The sequence below is a fragment of the Mandrillus leucophaeus genome, unplaced genomic scaffold (genome assembly GCF_000951045.1).
Source record: "Mandrillus leucophaeus isolate KB7577 unplaced genomic scaffold, Mleu.le_1.0 Scaffold103, whole genome shotgun sequence".
Classification (NCBI taxonomy): Eukaryota; Metazoa; Chordata; class Mammalia; order Primates; family Cercopithecidae; genus Mandrillus; species Mandrillus leucophaeus.
The window spans coordinates 6,229,227-6,249,535 of NW_012098432.1; the positions used below are offsets into that span (position 1 = coordinate 6,229,227).

The following is a 20,309-nucleotide window of genomic DNA, read 5'->3' on the forward strand; positions in this document are numbered from 1 at the left end:
TACACTTGAAAATTAGTGATAAATAGTTATTATAGGTAATAGGTATGTATCAACAAGCACTTGTTTGTTTAGATATGATACTAAATGGTTATTTATTTACTTTTATGGTCAAGTTTCTCAATAATATATCCATTCATAATTCATTAGCTTGTTAAATAGGCTCTGTATTTCAGATATGTGGCTACAGATAGGAACCCGGGTGTGAGGCAGGGGGGCTGTGATGATGACCCTTGTTTCAGCATGACTCGAGGACAAGACTCCAAGGCTCAGAATTTCTCTTTTATTTTCTCTTTATGAGTGTTGTTGTCTGTCAGTAAACCTGTTTTGTGAAATGAAACAAAAAAAGTTTTGTTTACATTTTGGATTGCCTTTGCATTAGCATTTTATGGCAATTGATCTGGTTTGATTTAAAGGCCTCTTTTTTCATCTTTAAAGTGTGAGGTTGCTACAATATTCAGTGCTTAAGACATGCCACTACTGCTCTATCAAAATTATGCCATGCAGGTCATAAATTCGAGTTCCAAAAAATTTATAGGAGGTCGTCCTTTTGGACTGAGGTCCTTCATTAGGCCCCAACATACCAGACCTAACCAGAATGGATTCTCTCATGCTAAGTGCCATGTAATCGAACTGAACTTAGAAACTAGCCAGTTTCAAAAACAGGAGTTTCACAGCACCAAATCCAAAGGTGCCCCGTCAACCTGAGCTCTTCTACACTGTTGGTAGAAATGCAAATTAGTATAGTCATTATGGAAAGGGTATGGAGATTTTTTCAAAAACTATACATAGAACTGCCATATGATCCAGCAATCCCACTACTGGGTACTTCTCAAAAAGAAAGCAGATCAGTATATCAAAAGGATACCTGCATCCTATGTTTATTGCACCACAATGCACAATAGCAATGATATGGATTCAATCTAAGTGTCACCAGTGACTGAATGGATAAAGAAAATGTTATGCGCATGCCCGCGCATGCGTGCACGCGCGCGCGCGCGCGCGCGCGCGCACACACACACACACACACACACAGAGGAATATTATTCAGCCTTAAAAAAGAATGAGATCCTGTCGTTTGCAGCAACATGAATGGAACTGGGGGTCATTCTGTTAAGTGAAATAAGCCAGCCATAGAATGACAAATAGCACATGTTCCTACCCATAGGTGGGTGCTAAAAAGTTTCTATCATGGAAGTAGAGAATAGAATGATAGTTACCAGAATTTTGGAAGGGTGTGGGGCTGGGGATGAAGAGAGGCTGGTTAATGGGTACTAATATACAGTTAGAGGGAATAAGTTCTAATATTTGATAGCAGAGTAGGGTGAATATAGTTAAAAATAAGGTATTGTATTTTACAAAATGACTAGAAAAGAGGACATGAAATGTTCCCAACACATAGAAATGATAAATACTCAAGGTGATGGGTACCTTAAATACTAACTTGATCATTCCACATTCTATGCATGCAACAAAATGTCACATGGGTCCCATAACTATGCACAAATATTACGTATTAACAAAAATACTTAAAAAAGAAAAAAAGTCCCCTCTGCTTTAACCTTATAAGGAAAGTAACTTTGAAATGACCAATGTGGCCAGGCATGGTGGCTCATGCCTGTAGTTCTAGCATTTTGGAAGGCCAAGGTGGGAGGATTGCATGAGTCCAGGAGTTCGAGACCCAGCCTGGGCAACATGGCAAAACCTTGTCTCTACAAAAAATATAAAAATTATCCAGGCATGGTGGCATGCACCTGTAGTTTCAGCTACTTGGGAGGCTAAGGTGGAAGGATCACTTGAGCCCAGGAGGTAGAGGCTGCAGTAAGCTGAGATGGGACCACTGCACTCCAACTTGGGCAACAGAGGGAGACCCTGTCTCAAGGGAAATAAATAAATAAATAACCAATCCACTTGTTATTCCTTGTTTCTTCTTTCTACAGCCTTTTTCCCTGCTGTGAAAGCCCACCTCTGTCTGCTTAGCTCATTGGAGCACTTTTCTATTGCGTAGATGGGATGTTGCTCAATTTATGAATTGCTAATAAAAGCCAATTAGGTCTTTGAAACTAAATTTGTTGACATTTGCTTTTTTGATGCCACTATTGCTCTTTATCAGAATGATCCCATAGATAGTCTATAGTCTTTTCTTAGTATTTTCTCCCAAATATGTTGGGGAAGCTACTAAGAAAGTTCCCTAAGTCTGAAATCTGGCCCTAAAACTGTCCGGTAGGTACCATTGTATTCAATATAGCATTTTGGTTTAATCTTAATCTTCTAAAGTCTGAGTAGTTTCTTTAGTTTGCCTAGTTTCTGCAGCCTTGCATACTAGAAGGATGGTAATTTTCAGTTCGCTAATTACTATGCTTTACATAGTCATAGGGACGAAGCATTTTAGAATGGCACTTCATTAAAGCAGTAAAAATACTGTGGGCTCAGTAATCTCATTTACTGGGTCAATAGCCCATAATATCTAGAAGAAGATTTAAAGTAGTTTAAAAATAATTATTCAAACAAGAAAGGGATTTCAAACTATAATTACCAAAGCAGTAAAGGAATGAATGACTCCAAAGCAAATATAAATATTATATTTAAATCTTAATAGCTGATTGCTATAACTCAAAGGGTTTAGCTCTCCAATACTAAAGATCACAAGATCTTAGACCTGAAATAAACTTCAGCATGCAGCTAGTCTTGGTGTAGAAATTAAAATTTTTCCTGAAAAACCACTTATAGTTAAATATCCAGACTGACAGACTTTTTGCAGCTCATTCTTCTATAAGACGCTCTTTTTTTTTTTTTTTTTTTTTTTTTTTTTAGACAGAGTTTCGCTTTTGTTGCCCAGGCTGGAGTGCAATGGCAATCTCAAGTCACTGCAACCTCCACCTCCTCGGTTCAAGCGGTTCTCCTCCTCAGCCTCCTGAGTAACTGGGATTACAGGCGCCCACCACCACGCCCAGCTAATTGTTGTATTTTTTTTTTTTTTTTTTTTTAGTAGAGATGGTGTTTCATCATTTTGGCTAGGTTGGTCTCAAATTCGTAACCTCAGGTAATCTGCCCGCCTCAGCCTCCCAAAGTGCTGGGATTACAGGCGTGAGCCACCATGCCCAGCCAAGGTGCTCATTTTTCTTAGAGCATTTGCATATCTCTTACTCTGTTTTTTCCCATGTATTTGCATTTTGGTTACTATTGCACATTAGATTTCTTCTACTGTGGTCTGCTTTTTGTTTTCTTTTGTTTTGTTTTATTTTGTTTTTGCTGATATACTGTTGGTGATTTTCTATATCCATGTTATAGCTGGTTACCATTTTTAATTTTCCTATTAGTTCTAATAGTTTTTCTCTAGTTGATGTGTTTGCAAGGAGAACTACTGTATCATCTGTAAATAATGATTTTTTTCTTCTTTATTTCAGTATTAATACTTCCCTTTACCCTGCCTCTGGATTTCTGTAATTACATGGAGTAGAGCTTCCAGAACAACATAAAATAAATATTAGTGGACATTCTTATTTTGGTTCCAGTCCTAGTAAGAATATGTCTAGTTAAGAGTTTCTAGATTATGTTCCAAACCATTATTCCACGAGATGTTAATTGATTTCCTACAAAAATAAGAGTCTTTTAAATAATTTTCTAGAACTCTGAATTAACAAAAATGAGACAGATCTCTTTAGTGAATGGGCTTTTACAACCTTTACTGTTTAATATGCATTGACGATCTCCTAGAGATGGAGAAAGTATGTGACTTTTCCCGATATATTTGTCATAGAACTCTGTTTTTGAAGAACATTTACTAACATCTTATAAAACAATACATCGGTGTTGTTCTGGTAGGGTACTGTTAATTGTGGTGTTTGGGGGTTTTGGTTTCAAAATGATGTTCTTTACCGTGTTAAGAAAATATCCTACTTTTAGCTTGCTTAGAGTGTTATATAAATCAAATGTTTTACTATGTGCTTTACTCTATTGCATCTTATGCCAATTTTTTATTGTTTTGGCTGACTTTTATTATCTATGTATAGGAATTTGTTATATATTTTGTATATTAACCCTTTCTATGATTATGTTCTCCCTCTCCATAGCCTGCCTTTCATTCTTAATGTCTTTCAAAGGATAGTATAATTCATTTTATCAATCTTTTCTTTTACTGTGAGTGCTTTTCTATTTTGTTTAATAAAAATGTTTCCTACCTGATGGTATGAAAAGTTTCTCCTGCACTTTCATCTTAAAGCATTACTCTATTGTATTTCAGATACACATTTTCAATTCATCTGGAACTGAAATTTGTGTATAGGTAAGGGTCTAGATTTACTTTTTTTTTCCATGAGGTTATTCAGTGTTTTTAAAAATGTCCAATTTCCTCCACCCAGTACTCTGTTTGGCACTTTCATCACAAATACTTGGGGTCTTTATTATGTTGCATGGGTCTATGTGACTGCCCCTGTGTCCACACCATCTTGTTCCTGTTCACCAAGGGCATTAGCTTTCTTGGCCCTTTGCATTTCTATAAAAATGTTGGGATCAGCTTGTAGAGTTCCATGGAAGAAATATTGTGGTATTTGGGGATTTTGATTGAGATTATCTTGAATCTATAGATTCATTTGAGGAGAACTTACCTCTTTACACCATTGAATTTTCTATTCCATGTGCATGTTATGTCTTTCCAGTTATGTAGATCCTTTTTAATATTTCTCAGTAAAAAGGGGTTATTTTCTCCACAGAGGTCTTGCCCGTCATTTATTAGACTTATTCCTAGGTATTTAATATTTTGAGGCAGTAACAAATGGTATCCTTTCTTAAATTTTTATTGTTGCTATATTGAAATACAACATATTTGTATTCTGATTTGTATCTAGCAAGCCTGCTAACTCTAATAAAAACTATAACAAATTATATATGAATTGTTAATACTATGATATAATCTGTAAATAATTATATTTTTGTTTCTTCTTCAATCTTCGAACTTTTTTTATTTTTTCATGACCTCAGTATAATATTAAATAGCAATGGTGATAGTGGAAATTGTTGTTTTATTCCTCATTTCGAAGGGATAGCTTCTAAAAATTTAACGTTAAGTATTAAGTACAATGTCTGTTACAGAATTTTTGTTTTGTAAAAACATTTTATCAGACTAAGGAAGTTCCTTGTTATTTTCCTTAAATAACAGTTTTAAATTATTAGTCAACATTGAATTTTCTCAAATTATTTTGCTGCATCTATTGAGATAAATGATTTTACTTTTGAGATGATCATTTGATTTTACTGTTAATATTTCAAATTACATTAATTTATTTTTCCCCCCAACTTTATTGTGAGGAATTGCAAAGAGTTGTAAGTTTCTGAACACCAATTTTACTTGAAAGAACAGCCAACAGACAAACTATGAATATTCAGATTTTGGCATTTGGCAAACATTTTCTCAAAAATGAATGAAGTGGGCCTGTCACTTCAGGAAAATAACAATGATTTTTAAGAATATAAGTGAGATTGGGGACCAAAAGTTTGAAAACTGCTGCTCTCTTAGAAAGTGTAACGTTAGGCCAGGTGCGGTGGCTCACACCTGAAATCCCAGCACTTCGGGAGGCTGAGGCAAGCAGATCACCTGAGGTCAGGAGTTTGAGACCAGCCTGGCCAACATGGTGAAACCTCGTCTCTACCAAAAATATAAAAATTAGCTGGGCGTGGTAGTGGGCACCTGTAATCCCAGCTACTCAGCTACTCAGGAGTCTGAGGCAGGAAAATCTCTTGAACCTGGGAGGCGGAGGTTGCAGTGAACTGAGATCGCGTCACTGCACTCCAGCCTGGGTGACAAGAGTGAAACTCCATCAAAAAAAGAAAAGAAAGTGTAATGTTATTTTTAGTACATTTACCCTCTTCGCATGACAATGGAAGATACTTAAAACACTTCTAACTTTATACCTCCTCTCAAGTTGTGTGCTATTTTATAATTTTAATTATAAAATTTCTTCTTTGTTTTTGTTTGATGAAGCTTTACTATAATATGTTTACATGTGGATTTATTTTATTTGAGAGTAATTGAGCCTTTTGGATTACTGAATTCTCATAAATTCTGAAAAATTTTCACTGACTTGCCTTTATCCATTTTATCTCTTCTCTGCCTCTGAGATTTCAAATAAATGTATAGTAGTCCTTCTCATTGTATTGAGTCTCTTACCTTAGTGTTTAAAATCTCATGTTTCATTCTGAGTACTTGCTTCTATTTTCTCTTACATTAATTCTTTCTTTAGCTTTATCTAATTTGCTGTTAAATTCATTTGAGTTCTTTATTTCATGTATTATATTTATCAATTCTCAAACTTCTAAGTAACTATTTTACATATCTGCTCCGTTACTTTTTATGGTTTTCAATTCTCTGCCAAATTTTTCACTTGATCCTATCTCCTTGAACATTGTAAACATGATTGTTTTAGTCTACATCCTGTAATTCCATTTGTGGAGCTTTTATGTATTTTTGTTGGTTTTCTTTAATGGTGGTTTGTTTCTTTTAAATCTGAAGTTTTTAATTGTGTTTTGGGCATTATGCTTAAAACTTTATTTGTAACAATGATTTGAGACCTAGGATGATATTATCTTCCTCCAGAGAAGATTTTTCTTTGGTTGTTCTAGGTGTGTAAAGTCAATAGAAGTTCAGGAACACACAATAAAATTTTCAAAACTGAGGTTATCAGACACAACAAATTGACATAAAATAGATTGATGGATTTTATAAGACTGGTTTATTTCCAATTCAGACTTAATCTTACAATACATCTAGTAATCCTAGTTCAAAGTGAATGTTTGTTTACCCTTGGGCTCTGGATTCTGATTTCTATTCTTCTAGGCCCAACATGCTTCCAGAAACAGAGCTCACCTATTCCTTCCAGAATCACTAATGCCCCTAGGGCAAAAGCAGACTTTACTGTTAGTGAGCTCTGGTCTTCTCCGGGCTGGTAATTTCTTACCATCTTGTTAAGTCTTTGATGGTTTAGAGATGAATTTTTATATTTTATTCCCAGCTAAGTAATCTTCCATAGAAGGGCGCTCTGAATTTTGAAAGTTAACATTATTGAAGTCAAACTTCTCATGATGGTACTTTTTAACAATAATGAAGTTGAGTATCTTCTGTACTTCGGGTTTTCCTCTTGAAACTATGAGGCATATCTTATAGTACAGCTTTCCTGGAGCCTATCCCAGTTGCAATCACAGACCTTTAACTCAAAGTTTATGCAAGCCACATTCTTCTCCTTATTCCTAAAATAAGCCTAGTCTTAGAATATACAATGTAAATATATCTCTCCTTGTCTCCAAGGAATGTACATAACCCCACTAAGACAGTCATGCTTCCCTATCTTTTCCATTCACTCATTTTGCCACCATTTTCTTCCACTTTCAGTGTGGAATCCAGGTTGCTAGTGCCCATGACTATTTCTCAGCTTCCAATGTTCAGCTTTCAGTACACTGTGCGCCATAATCTCCTGACTAGTGACTTTCTTCATTCTTGCCTCTGTGCTCCTGAATATTATTGAGGCAGAATACATACCTTACAGTAGGTTCATCGCATATCTATAGGTTGTAAATTCTAGCTGAAACATCATTTGCAGTCATTTTTATTCTCAACTCTCTTGCTCAAAGTATTCTCTTTCTCAAAAGTTCATCCTATTTTGAAGTCTGTTAACTGTACTTCTAAGTACCCTATCTCTCATCAATTAACACTTGCTTCCTTTTGGAAATATATGAGAACCTAGAGTGAATCTAGCTGAGTCCTTTCTTATAAAGTAACCTGTTTCTTCTCTCATTCTTGATTCATTCTTCCTGTTTCCAAGAAAGATGTATTTCTGCCCTTCCAAAGGGTATCAATCCAACTATATGCTTACATTTTTCAGTCTTATTTCCCATGTATTCTCACTCCATCAGTGCTCCTTCTCTTGTATTTTCAATCACTCCATCTCTACCAACCTCCTCCTCTCAAACTATAAACTCTTAAAGTATCCTCCAGCCCAGAAAGAAAAAAAAAAAAAATCTGTATCGAGTGAATGGCAATGACTGTTCGTTTACCACTAGCTTTATATGCTGGCAGGAATCACACATGAAAATTAAGAGAGTTTATTAGGTAGTATGATTTTCCTTATCTCCAAAGAAAATTCTAGACAGAGCATTGATAAAGCCTCTAATGCTGTATAATTAACAATAACTCTGTAGGAAATAGAAGTTCTCATGCTTGGCACTACATGCAGACTTCCAGTATCCTCTCCATTTGCTCTTCAAAATGTCTGACTTCTAGGGCTGACTTCGTGTGTAAGTGCTTCTTGCCAATCTGGTGGTATTTGAAGGCTAACTGGAAGGATTTCCTACCCCAGCATCTTCACCAGGGATTCAAATGTATTGTTTTGTTTTCATCCCTTTGATCAAACATTATGGTCTCCTCTCTTAATTGTTTTTAATTCTTCTAGGAGAATGTTTCTCAAACCTAGGCATCTGTTGGAATCATATGTGGAACTTTAAAAAAAGTATTATGTGCAGGTGCCATCTTCAAAAATTGTGTGTCTTATTTGGTCAGGGGTGGACTCGAGCCATTGCCATTTTTAAAAGTTCTCCTGGTCATTGTAATGTATAGTCAGTTGAAAACTATATTCCTAGTTGAGTGACATTCTATTACACTAATACCATATAGCAAGAATCAGTTTTCTTACCTTCTTTACGTGACATTCCTGTATGGCATTTTAGCAGCAGGTCCTGAGGAGATCATCCTCCTGAAAGAAGAAAAAAATCTAGAGATAAGTTGGCCATAAAATTATCCAAGTTTTACTGTGACCTAATAGTAATAATGGAATATGAATTATTACCATAATTCACATCCATATTAGAAAATTCTTTCTTGGTTGGAGAAAACGTGGTTTTTACCTCTCAGTCTGGAGAAAACAAGTTGTGTTCCTCTGGCACATCTACATGTTTATGCAGATCCATTCCCTAGAGGAACTTCCAAATAAAGGGAGCACGTTATATATGGCAACTGAGAAACATAGCTTTATGTTGCCTGTTGTAGGATTATTTCTTGACATTAACATTTTTATGCACCCCCATATTAAGTTTTATGCTTAGATTTAATGTCACCAGGTAGGAACCAAGGTAAATGCCACATCCCAAATCCACAGAGAGTCAGAGCTAAACTGTCAGTTATCAAATCTGTCTTTTTATGTGCTGTGTGATTTATACACATTGCTTTAGAAAGCTGCATTAACTGGAAAATGCTGGTTTGTGGAGGGGCAAGGAAGTACATTTACAGGTGAGCTTGGCTGCACTGTGTTGATTTCTCTCTAGAACAGTCTTCACAATTCTTTGCTCACAGTTAGAGGTCTGCTGAAAGTGACTCAGTGTAGATGAAAACAGCTTGCTTAATCATTCCTGAAACACGGGAAAAATTAAAATACATTTTTTTCTTTGTCAAGCAATAAAAACAATGCCAGATTGTTAATGCCTCTTTTGTACCTTTCACTTAAAAGACCTCAAAAAGAACATCAAGGAGAATAAAGGCAAAATCTATTCCCCAATGGCGTCATTATACATGTTGAAGACTCTAAAACTAAAACTCTAAAGACATTCAGGAAGAGCAGAGGAATAAATGACAGCAAACTGAAGAGTGTGTCTCTGGAGCTTTGTTCAACCTGCTTTGTTCAAATTCATTCAAATTGGATAATGAAAAGCAAAGATCTTTTTTGTTTCAACATTAAAATAGTAAATTAGTGAGCGGTGAGTTGCTAATTGTTCTGTAAAGTATTTAAGGTGTCAGGAGTGTCCCATCTCCAATTTTTAAAATGGCATCCTCATGGTTGAAATGAAAGGAACTATTAGAGTAGTGTAAAACAATGTTTTTAATAATTTATGCTGGTTCAGTTGAAATGATTTTCATTTAGAAATACTCATTGAAGTTCTTGTTTTTACTTGAGATAAACAAGTTTTATTTTAGACTTCAAGATATCCAATAGAAATTCATTTTCTAGATGGGGCTACAGTAGAAAGATAGATTAGAGCTATCCAATGTTGTGTTTCAAATCTGGCTGTTTCTACTTGCTTTGAGGGTATAGAATTAGCAGGTTTGGTTAAATTTTACTTGAATTTTGGGTGACCTTTACTAATCCTGACTGTTTCATAATTTAATGTCTTGACCTTCGTTTTCCATGGAGCCACCTTAGTGATAAATGCAGAGATTTAATAACTAGAACTAGTTGACAGGTGACCTTTCGTATATGGCTGTTCCTTTTTGCTGTGGAAACCACTGTTTTGCAAGTTTTATTTCACAAATTTTAATTATCTATTCTATTGTCTATAAGCTTATTCAGAGAGAAGAAAGTAAAGGTTAAATATTACATTTTTCTTACTGATTAAAATGTAAAGTGCTTGGCAGTTGTCCCAATATATCAGTCAGAAAGGATAGGGCAATTTGTCAGGTTCATATCCGAAGAAGAGAGAGGGATAGTTTTCCCAGGGTGGTTGGTAAGGATGAAACTGGCCTAGGAGAGTGAGCAATCACATCAGCTAAGTGAAGGTAACAGGTGTGTGTGTGTGCACGTGCATGTGTGTGTGTGGGGGGGGGTGTGAATTTAGAACAGAGGAACATAAGCGTTCTTTTACTGTATGTGTACTAATTTAAAGAGAAAAGTGACTCTGAGTCAACGAGAGGTGAAACTTGCCAGTCAGGGTGAATAACCTGTCAGTTTTGGCCCTCTCTCTCTCTCTCTCTCCCCCACCCCCTTCTCTCACTCTCACTCACTTTCTCTCTTAACCAGGAAAGAATTGGTTAAGCATATCATGGTAAATTCATTTCCGGAATCTATATCAATAAAATATATTGTTTACAAATGAGGAAATAAGGCTGAGTAATTATAAAAATGCTAGAGACTCTTAGAAAGAGTTAAGAATATCTACACTTTGCCCCCACTCTACAGTGTCAGAAACATAGGACCTTCACAGGGAATTAATTCCTCTGTACTTACATTCTTCAGTATTTTTAAAAGCAGAATTCATTTGCATGCCTCTCAAATACTCATGCTTATAATAAAATAAAAATAAAAACAGGCATGGTATAAAAAGCCCCATCGTGTGAACATAGTACCCCAGTCAGCCGTTGTCCTGGATCCTCATAGAAGAGAAGAGTCATTCATGAGTTAGAGACCTCTTGACAGTCTTCAAAGAACACGGATTTCCAAGGACTTGCAAATGGTCAGTGTGAGTTTCTAAAGTGAATTTCTGAAGGAGGCTTTTGGGCAGTGGGGAGGTATTATTCCCTTTAGTCCTGGAGACCACTTTAGAAAATAGTATCATCTGCCATGGTCTTTTTTCCCCGACATGGATGGTAATTATTTATTGCTTGAGAATCTTTCACTGCTCTTGTGAAAGAAACAGTTTGAAAAGCAAATTGAGTAAGCAGATGTGAAGGACCATTTAAAAACTAATAAAATTGGTCATGATTAGTTTCTCTTAGACTGAAATTTCAGCCATATTTCAAGCTGAAAATATCAAGAAAAACATTTTCAATAATTTTTTATGTCATGCTAGCCCTATTGCCAAAAAGGAAAGTTTATTTATGCTCACATGCAAATAATTTTGGTGAGATTATTGATTATAAGCATGTTTAAAGCATTAATCTATGATTTAATTAAAATAATTTAAATATAATAGTGAACAAGATTTGAGGTGTTTGCGTATATGTATATTAAGAATAGTGAAAATCAGTAATAATTGTTTCTTTGATATTCCACATTTCCTAATGCTGCTGTGAGTGCATTTCCTGAAAGATAACATATGCTCTTCTTTTTAACCTGAAAGATATCTAATGTCCTTTGGACATTACGTTTATCTCAACTTCCTCAACTCAGTAATGGAAAATAAAATAAGGTAGCTTGAAAAATCTACCATGAAAATTATGTGGAATAATGTAATAAAGTACTGAGAAAGAGGACTGACCTGTAATAGGCATTCAATCATGTGTATATCAAAAAATCTACTACGCTATACTTGTAGGTCTCTCTGGTACTGTTTCTTCCCTTCCTCTTTCTCTCACCCTCTACCTGTGCCCCAGCCAATAATGAAGTCATTTTTTCCTGTAAGGTGGCAAAATGTCATGATTCATTTTAGCAGAGAAATGACTTGTTTTACAAAGCCATCCCTTAGGCTTCTAAAACAGCATACGAATTGACTCTAGTTGATCATGAAACTCCCCCACACAGCTTAGTGCTGTGTACTGAGATTAAGTTCACATTGATTAGAATTTTAAAATTATTTTACTCTTCACAATGCTTTGCACAGAATAGGTGCTAAATAAAAACTATGTGGTTGTTCAATAGATGTCACCAAATTCTTAACTCCTCCCAAGCTGATAGTTTTGAAACCAAATGTGCTGGTATAGAGTTAGTATACTTTTGCAGAGGAAGAAAATAGCCAAAACAAATATAGTGCTGTTACCATAAAAGAAAAATCAATATTTTAGACCTTAAATAAAAGGAAGTGTTTGACATGTGTGGACTTTTTTTTAACAAGGACACAGGGACCCAGACAGGGTTGGCTGAATATTTGTGTTGCTCTCAGTTTATAGACACAGCTGAAGCCCAGTGAAAGTATTTTGAATATACAAGATATTTTCAAAGATGTTTTGAGGGCACAAGAGACAAGATGAAGAAGACAAGTTTGTTTTTAATGAAAAAAGCAAAAAATAGATACAATTCAACTATAAAGGGAGAATTCAAAATTTAGATGTGGCTTAATAAAGTGGAACCAGATAAATCTTAACAAAGGTCTTGGAAAATCCAGGGCCTCAGTCTAGAAAGAAAGAATAACTGCTTACTGAAGCAGAACTGAGTAAGTGAAGACATATGGAATAAATTTCCAAGCAAAGCCCCCAAATCCGGTAATATAAATGAGTTCAAGAAATAACAGTACACTTTAACAAAGAAAGTTGAGATCAAAAGACGTAGCAATAAAGTTAATAAAAAAAAAAACTGAGATAACTAGATAAGAGCAGATTTTGGGTCAAATTGTCCATTTGTGCCTAGGTATTTCTTTATTTTTATCATAGCATACTGTAGTTTGAAGGTGCCTTCAGATATATAAATGAGACCCTTGGGCTTTGCAAGCAAACTTTTTGTGCTACCTGAAGCTCCTGATTGTGATTAGGAATGTTTCCTTCATCTGGCCCCCACACTCTTGTCATACTTAGAAAATGGTTCCTGCAAGTAAGTGGTAAAATAGAGCAATTATCATGTTCATCCATGTCTCCTGGTACCTTATTCAGGAAGGCAGATGGCTAGGCAAAACTATTACCCAGAAGTATAGACCAAGAAGTATAAACGTCTCTTAAGATGATGGCCATGGTGACAGTAGGGTCAAGTGAATAGTTACACAAAAAAACAAAGTGGCAAGTTTATAGATCACCATCTACCCTCAAAACCGTTGCATTCATAATATTCTGCCCAACGACATATTTGTCACATAAACAAAAGGCTGTTGTTCCCAATGTTTGCCCTCAAGTTGTTAGTTAGCTGCTGACCTCATAATCTGCACAGCTGTGGCATCCCAATATGTTGTCATGAAACAGATTGTGATGTCTTAATTGATCACTTTTAGAGGTTACAATTGTCAAGTGAGACCAGTATGCTGATTCTTATTAGTTAAATTAAGCCTTGTTACAGCAAAACTGGCAAATTCATTATAATGAATAGGAAATTCAGTGTAATTTACTGCATTTTATAGATTCGAACATATCCAAGGCTTTTTCTTTTTCTTCTTTTTGATTGTTTAAATTCGTGGAGGCTGTACCCCAACCATGCTTTTATTATACAATGAAGCAACTTAGAATAGTAAATGGAATGTAACCCCCCGCACCATATGCATCTTGGTGATAAGTTGGAGTATGCCATATGACACACACAATTTAAATCAGGCATTGATGTGCATGACTCTAAGTGAATTGGAGGACTCAGCTAAGAGTAGTGGATGTCAGGCTCTGCTGCAAACCGTCTGGCAAGAAGAATATTATGTTCTTCTCTATTGTGTAAAAGAACGTAGGCTCCTAAGAGGATGAGGAAGGGTCTTACATCAATGCCTGACCCCAAAGCACACCTCCTTGTGCCTCCATTTTGGTCATTGGTGAAGTCTTCGCTATGGCACTAATCTATAAAACTCTCTTTTCCAAGTGTCCCAATACACTCACTCACTTTGTATGGACTTATTCTCATCTGATGCCTGGACCACCTGCTACTCATATTAGTTGAGAAACCTTACTGTGACAGGGGTGATAAATAGTCCTTTTAATAGCAGAGTTTTAAGACAACTCATACATGGGCCTTTGTGCATTCTGCAAGTCAAGTTTTTTTCAAAAGTTTTATCTTTGACATTTCAAATAAACAGATGCCTTTGTCAGTCTAGCACATTTTATAGGAGTACAAATAAAAATGAAATAAAAGAAACTAATTTAAGTTAATGTAATAACTGTTAGCATCCAAAATGCAGGAGGAAGCACAAGGATGTTTATCAAAGCACTTTTTTATAGTAGAAAAAAACAGATAATAGCTAAATGCCCAGCAGTAGACAAATTGGTACATATGGTATATCCATATAATGGAATCTTGAGCAGGCATTAAAACTATCTCTAAGGGCTGACATGGGAAAGGTTGATGATTTTCGATTAATGGTTTCTCATTAAGTAAGAAACCAAAGTGGCCAAATTATATAAAGGGCATTTCTCAACCTGTCTAAAATAATATCTGTAGAAAGGAAAAAAATGACAAAAATAGGTGTAGTGTTACTGAATGATGAGAATATGGAAAGTTTTTTTTTTTTATCATTTTATCCTTTTTTTTTTTTAGTGTTTTGAGTTTCCCATATTACTTTACTAATTAGGGGGAAAAAGTTCTTGAAGCAGTTTGAGTAGCTTGTTATAACATTTGACTTAAGAGTCTTGTTCAGGCACCTCAAATCTAAATGGTCTGAAAATGAGCTCCTGATCTTCCTCCCAGATCCTGCTCTCCTAAAGGCTTCTTTCCTTCTCAGTTGAAGGAAATTTCAGCCTTCCAGTTGCTTAGGCTGAAAACCTGGAGCTAACTGTCCGTGACTCCTGTCTTTCTCTTACATCCCACCTTCAATCTATGGTCAATTCAATAGGCTGTACCTTCAGAATATTTCCAGAACATAAGCAGCTTCTCTCCATCTCCTTTGCTACTCAGTGTGGCCCACATCACTATCCTCTCTTGCTGGGATTGTAGCAGCAGCCTAATCCCCCGCTTCCACCCTGGCCTCCTTTTTATCAACTTTCCACACAGCTGCCAAAGCTGTTGCAACTCAGTTCGGCCATTCCTCTGTCCAGAGCCCTTCAATGGCACTTCATCTCATACAAAGTGAAAGGCCCTAAGTGATTTCTAACCTGCTATCTGTCTGGCCTCAGTACCTACTTGGCTCTCCCCACTGGCTCTGCCAGGCTACATTGCTCTTCCTATTATTCCTTTCCTACCTCAGGGTATTTGCATTGGTTTTTGCATTTTCTCTGCAGGAATGCTTTTTTCCTAAATATGCTCATGACCAACTCTTTCACTTCATTCAAGTCTTTCCTCAAATATTATTTTCTCAGCAAGGTCTTTTTCTGATTACTCCACCAACTCTCTCTCTCTCTCTCTCTCTCTCTCTCTGTCACACACACACACACACACACACACACTTGCACACACATACCTCCTAACCTCCTTTCCTGCTTTAATTTTCTCTATTTAGTACTTAGCCAAATTTAACATATTACATGGTATGATAGTTTATTTATTGCTTTTCTCCTGTGCCCAACTTGAATATAAGCTCTATGAGAACAGGAATTTTTGTTTACAGTTTTCACTGCTGAACTCTAACCCCTGGAACTGTACCTGAAACATCGTAGGTGCTCTGTGACTGCTGTGAGTGCCTACCATGGATAGGAACAATGATGTTACAGCTGTATGATGACTAACTGGTTGATTTTTATGCAGTAGCTTATCTCTCAATGTAATTATTTTAATTCAATTGCTTTCACTTCCTAACTTAACCAATTGAGCCTTTAATGTATTTCAGGGACTAATGGGGGAATGAGGTTAAAATGAAGAAGATAGACATTGTTCTGACATAGTTTACTGTCTAGTGGACATACATAATCCAACACAATACATAAAACAAGGACAGTACCCAGTTGAGAGAGGCTACTCACCAACAGGCACAATAAAAATTCAAGATCGAATGTCAGATACAAAATGTGGAATCTCATAGAAGGGTGATGAGAAAGATGTATATCAACAAAGCACATTGCTTCTTTATTACTGTTTTAAAAGAAAGGGTGACTATGTGGGAAAGAAGCAGCAAAAGCAATTTATTTGGTTGTTTTAGGACAACTGAAAGCAAGCAATAATGGAAAGGGCAGTGGGCTTAGAGTTAGAGGATCTAGATTTGAATCTAACACTGCAGTTTTATCATCTCCAAGTCCTGAAAGCTGATGCTTAACTTCTACGAGTCTCTGTTATCTCCGTGGTTAAATAAAAAGGGAGAAAGGGACTTAGACTAGCTCTAGAGACTGCCTTTGTATATACCTTCCCATCTAAAAGGAAGCCTTTCCTTATCCATCTAGGATAAACATAAACACGCAAGTCAATTAACATGATGACTTGAGGGAATCTCTAAAGGGTCTCTGTAATATTTCTGCTAGCCTGGGACTTATCTTAAGTAGTTACTGGTTCCAAAAATCTCTTTTGTAACCTCATTGTTTGCTGAACTCTTCATATTTTTATTAACTGTTCATAACCATTCATGCATACAAGCAAAATACATAATTGATCCCTGGATATGTTTCTTTTGCATTTCTTTTATAGCCACCAACCTTATTACAAAGATCAAATCTTTTCATATTTTCTTATTTCACCTGAAATTGCAGTTCTGAATAAAAATATTTATCATTTAGAGTGGAAAACAAATAACTATTTTTGCCTATAATTTTAAATCAGCCCATGGGGATTATAGGAATTAAAATTATTTTTTGACAGTATACGTTTTCTTTTTGAATGGAAGCATGCTGTTAACTGGATAATCTGTGGCAGAGACTGTAGGTTTGGTATTTGTAGGCACTTCAGAGATACATCCATATTTGGTAATTATACAATATCTGAACTTTTGTTTTCCCAGAGGAACTTGTTTCACTAAGTGGAATTTATTAATTTACATACCTTCTTTCTCTATTTTTCAGCCTTTGCAACTGGACTGTGACCTTTGTGCCATAGTGTCAAACTCAGGTCAGATGGTTGGCCAGAAGGTAGGAAATGAGATAGATCGATCCTCCTGCATTTGGAGAATGAACAATGCCCCCACCAAGGGGTATGAAGAAGATGTTGGCCACATGACCATGATTCGAGTTGTGTCCCATACCAGCGTTCCTCTTTTGCTAAAAAACCCTGATTATTTTTTCAAGGAAGCGAATGCTACTATTTATGTTATTTGGGGCCCTTTCCGCAATATGAGGAAAGATGGCAATGGCATCGTTTACAACATGTTGAAAAAGACAGTTGATATCTATCCGAATGCTCAAATATATGTGACCACAGAGAAGCGCATGAGTTACTGTGATGGAGTTTTTAAGAAGGAAACTGGAAAAGACAGGTGAGTCTTCTCTGAAGCAGCTTTTTTGTCTTTTATTATCTTTTATGGTTTATCTTTGCTGATTCCTTTTGCAAGATGTAAAATAAACAGTTATTTTTTAAGCCGATTGTTATATGTTCTGACTATTATGATTACTTGATAAGCCAGCCTGAGGTCTCATGTATTCCACCTATGCTACCTCCTGTTCTTTCCATTCTGATTGGTTTGAGTCTCCAAGAAATATTGGATACTTCCCCGAGGTATCTTTTGATTTTTTCTTATTTTGTTCCATTTCCTATTGATTAAGTTGGATTTCAGCTGAAAGAGGAAGCCTAAACATTTCTGTTTCAAAACCTAGTAATGGTAAGGAACTTTAGGATTATGCATTAGTCTAAACTCCTCTGGGAATTTTGCCAAAATTTTACCTGAGACCACAAACAGAACAGGCTATTGATTCTCCAATAAGATCGTGTAGCTTTTTGCATGCAAATAGGCACTGTGATCCTGAACATCATAACTTGGTGTCTGACTTGTTTAGCAGAATACCATATTGAAATTATATGTCACTTAAAATCATTAGCAGTGGAATTCTTTGAAATAAATGAGTTATAAATACCATTCATTCAATTATCCAAAAACCAATTTGCATTTTTTATTACATCCATATTTTTTGTGTAGCATTCTGTAAACTACACTTCCCACTTTGTTCCCTTGAAGCCTGATTGCTTCATTCTTTCCCCTCCCCTTCCTTGTCCTATGTCCTCTGTTTGCTCCATTTCCAGCTCCCTCATCTCTCCTGTAATTGGATTGTGTGCCATTTTTTCTTCCTTTTTAGAAAGATAACTATAAAATAGAGAAAACAGGAATTACAAATCAATCTTGGTTCTTATATCTAGCACTAATAAAGAACTGCTAAAGGAAGATATTGAAACCAATAGCTAAAGTTTTAAATTATCTGTGAATTTTGCTTATTTGTGCAATATCATGGTTAAATTGAGCATCTGCTATAGTTCCAATATTAGCATTCCAATTTATTCAAAGTATATGTATTTCACTATACAATATTATCAAATCTAAGCTTTTAACTGTATTGAGATATGTGCTTAGGGGGGTGCAGTTTCTGATATCTCTGGATGTCATTTGAATGCTGATGATTATTTAAAAATCTTAGGTGAATCAACTCTCCTTTGGTAATGTGGGTTGATCTGAATTTAACATTTTGTACTTCTGAGCGCCAAAAATACACAGCTTCATATGAAAAACAAGACAGAAATAGCCATGAAATACTACTTCCTCCGACTATATGACTTAGTAAGAAGAATCCCAAAGGTGAGATTTGAGTCAATGTAGCATAAACTGTCCAAAATGACAGGCAGTAGAGATGAAAGGAATAGGTATGGCACTTCAAAGAAATATGGTCATATGTCACACTATTCTATATAAATATGAAGCCTATTCACAAAGGGCTTTGGAAATTTCTTGTCTCTCATCAGCCCAGAGCATTGCAATTAATGAGATGTATTTGGCTTTTCGTTAGAGTTAACCCTCAAGATATCACCTAGACATAACTATAAGCCCTAGAGTCATTTGGCGGCGGGGGGAGGGGTGTCAGAGAAGAGCTTTGCATACTGTTGGTTCATGTTTTTATGTGTTTATTTCACATTGACTTTTGTCATGAGCTTTCATGGAGACAACACCATCAATATTTGTAAATTGTAAAAGAACTGGGAGAGAATAGCTTTGGGAGATCATTTTCTTACTGGCCATGATGAAAAAAGCTGTATAGTAGGAAAATTACTGGTAATTTTACTCAGTTGATAAAGTTAATTTGCTGGGTGTCATTCGATTGGTAGAGTTACCAAAATGAGAGTTGAAGAATATGGTTTCAGTTTATGGTGCATTCTTATGTTTCTCACTGAGTCTATTTCTGTCTGGTTACTTCACTGAGTACTCCAACCAGACAAGAGAAGACAACTATGCTAGTGTTTTAGAAATGGACAGAACGGGTGATTTAAGTAGAGCCTGGTTGGATGACAAAATGTTGACCAAAATGACCTCAGAAGCTGCTGTTCCCAGTCTATATCCTAATGACACCTATGTTAAAGACTTTTCTTGTCTAAGAATTTCCCATGGCAATCTGATATTCATTGTCAAATTTCAAACTAGAATATATTATTCAACTTTTCATGAAGGAAAATGTCAAACTTATAAAGTAGAGACCCTAGTGGTATAATGAGCCTCTGCATAACCACCACTTAGCTTGAATAATTATAAATCCATGACCAGTATGGTTTCATCTATACCCCTACACACTTTCTCTCTCACCAAAGATTATGTTGAAACAAATCTCAGATATCATATAATTTTATTTATAAATATTTTGGTGTATATCTTTAAAAGATAAAGATTCTTAAAATTAATACAATACCATTCCTCTACATAAAAATCAACAATTCTGCCATAATATCATTATATATTTAGTTTTCAAATTTCCCAATTGTCTCATTGGTATATTTTTCATAGTTTGTTTTAATTAGGATTAGCATAAGGTTCATACATACTAATTGATTGATATGTGTCTTATATTTCTCCTAACCTGTATAGCTACTTCCCTGTCTCTCCTTCTCTCTTCTGTCTCCTTCTCTATCTGTTGTTGAAGAAACCTAGGCATTAGTTGTATAGAGTTTTCC

The 20,309-nt window shown here is 35.7% G+C and overlaps 1 protein-coding gene across 1 annotated transcript in view; it reads left to right on the forward strand.

Annotated features, from left to right (window-relative positions):
* Positions 1–20,309, forward strand: part of ST6GALNAC3 (ST6 (alpha-N-acetyl-neuraminyl-2,3-beta-galactosyl-1,3)-N-acetylgalactosaminide alpha-2,6-sialyltransferase 3) — a 343,179-nt gene that overhangs the window by 104,913 nt on the left and 217,957 nt on the right. Inside the window, exon 4 of the mRNA XM_011977990.1 lies at positions 17,231–17,640. Coding sequence (XP_011833380.1) covers positions 17,231–17,640 — 410 coding nt within the window. The remainder of the gene's footprint in view (positions 1–17,230; positions 17,641–20,309) is intronic.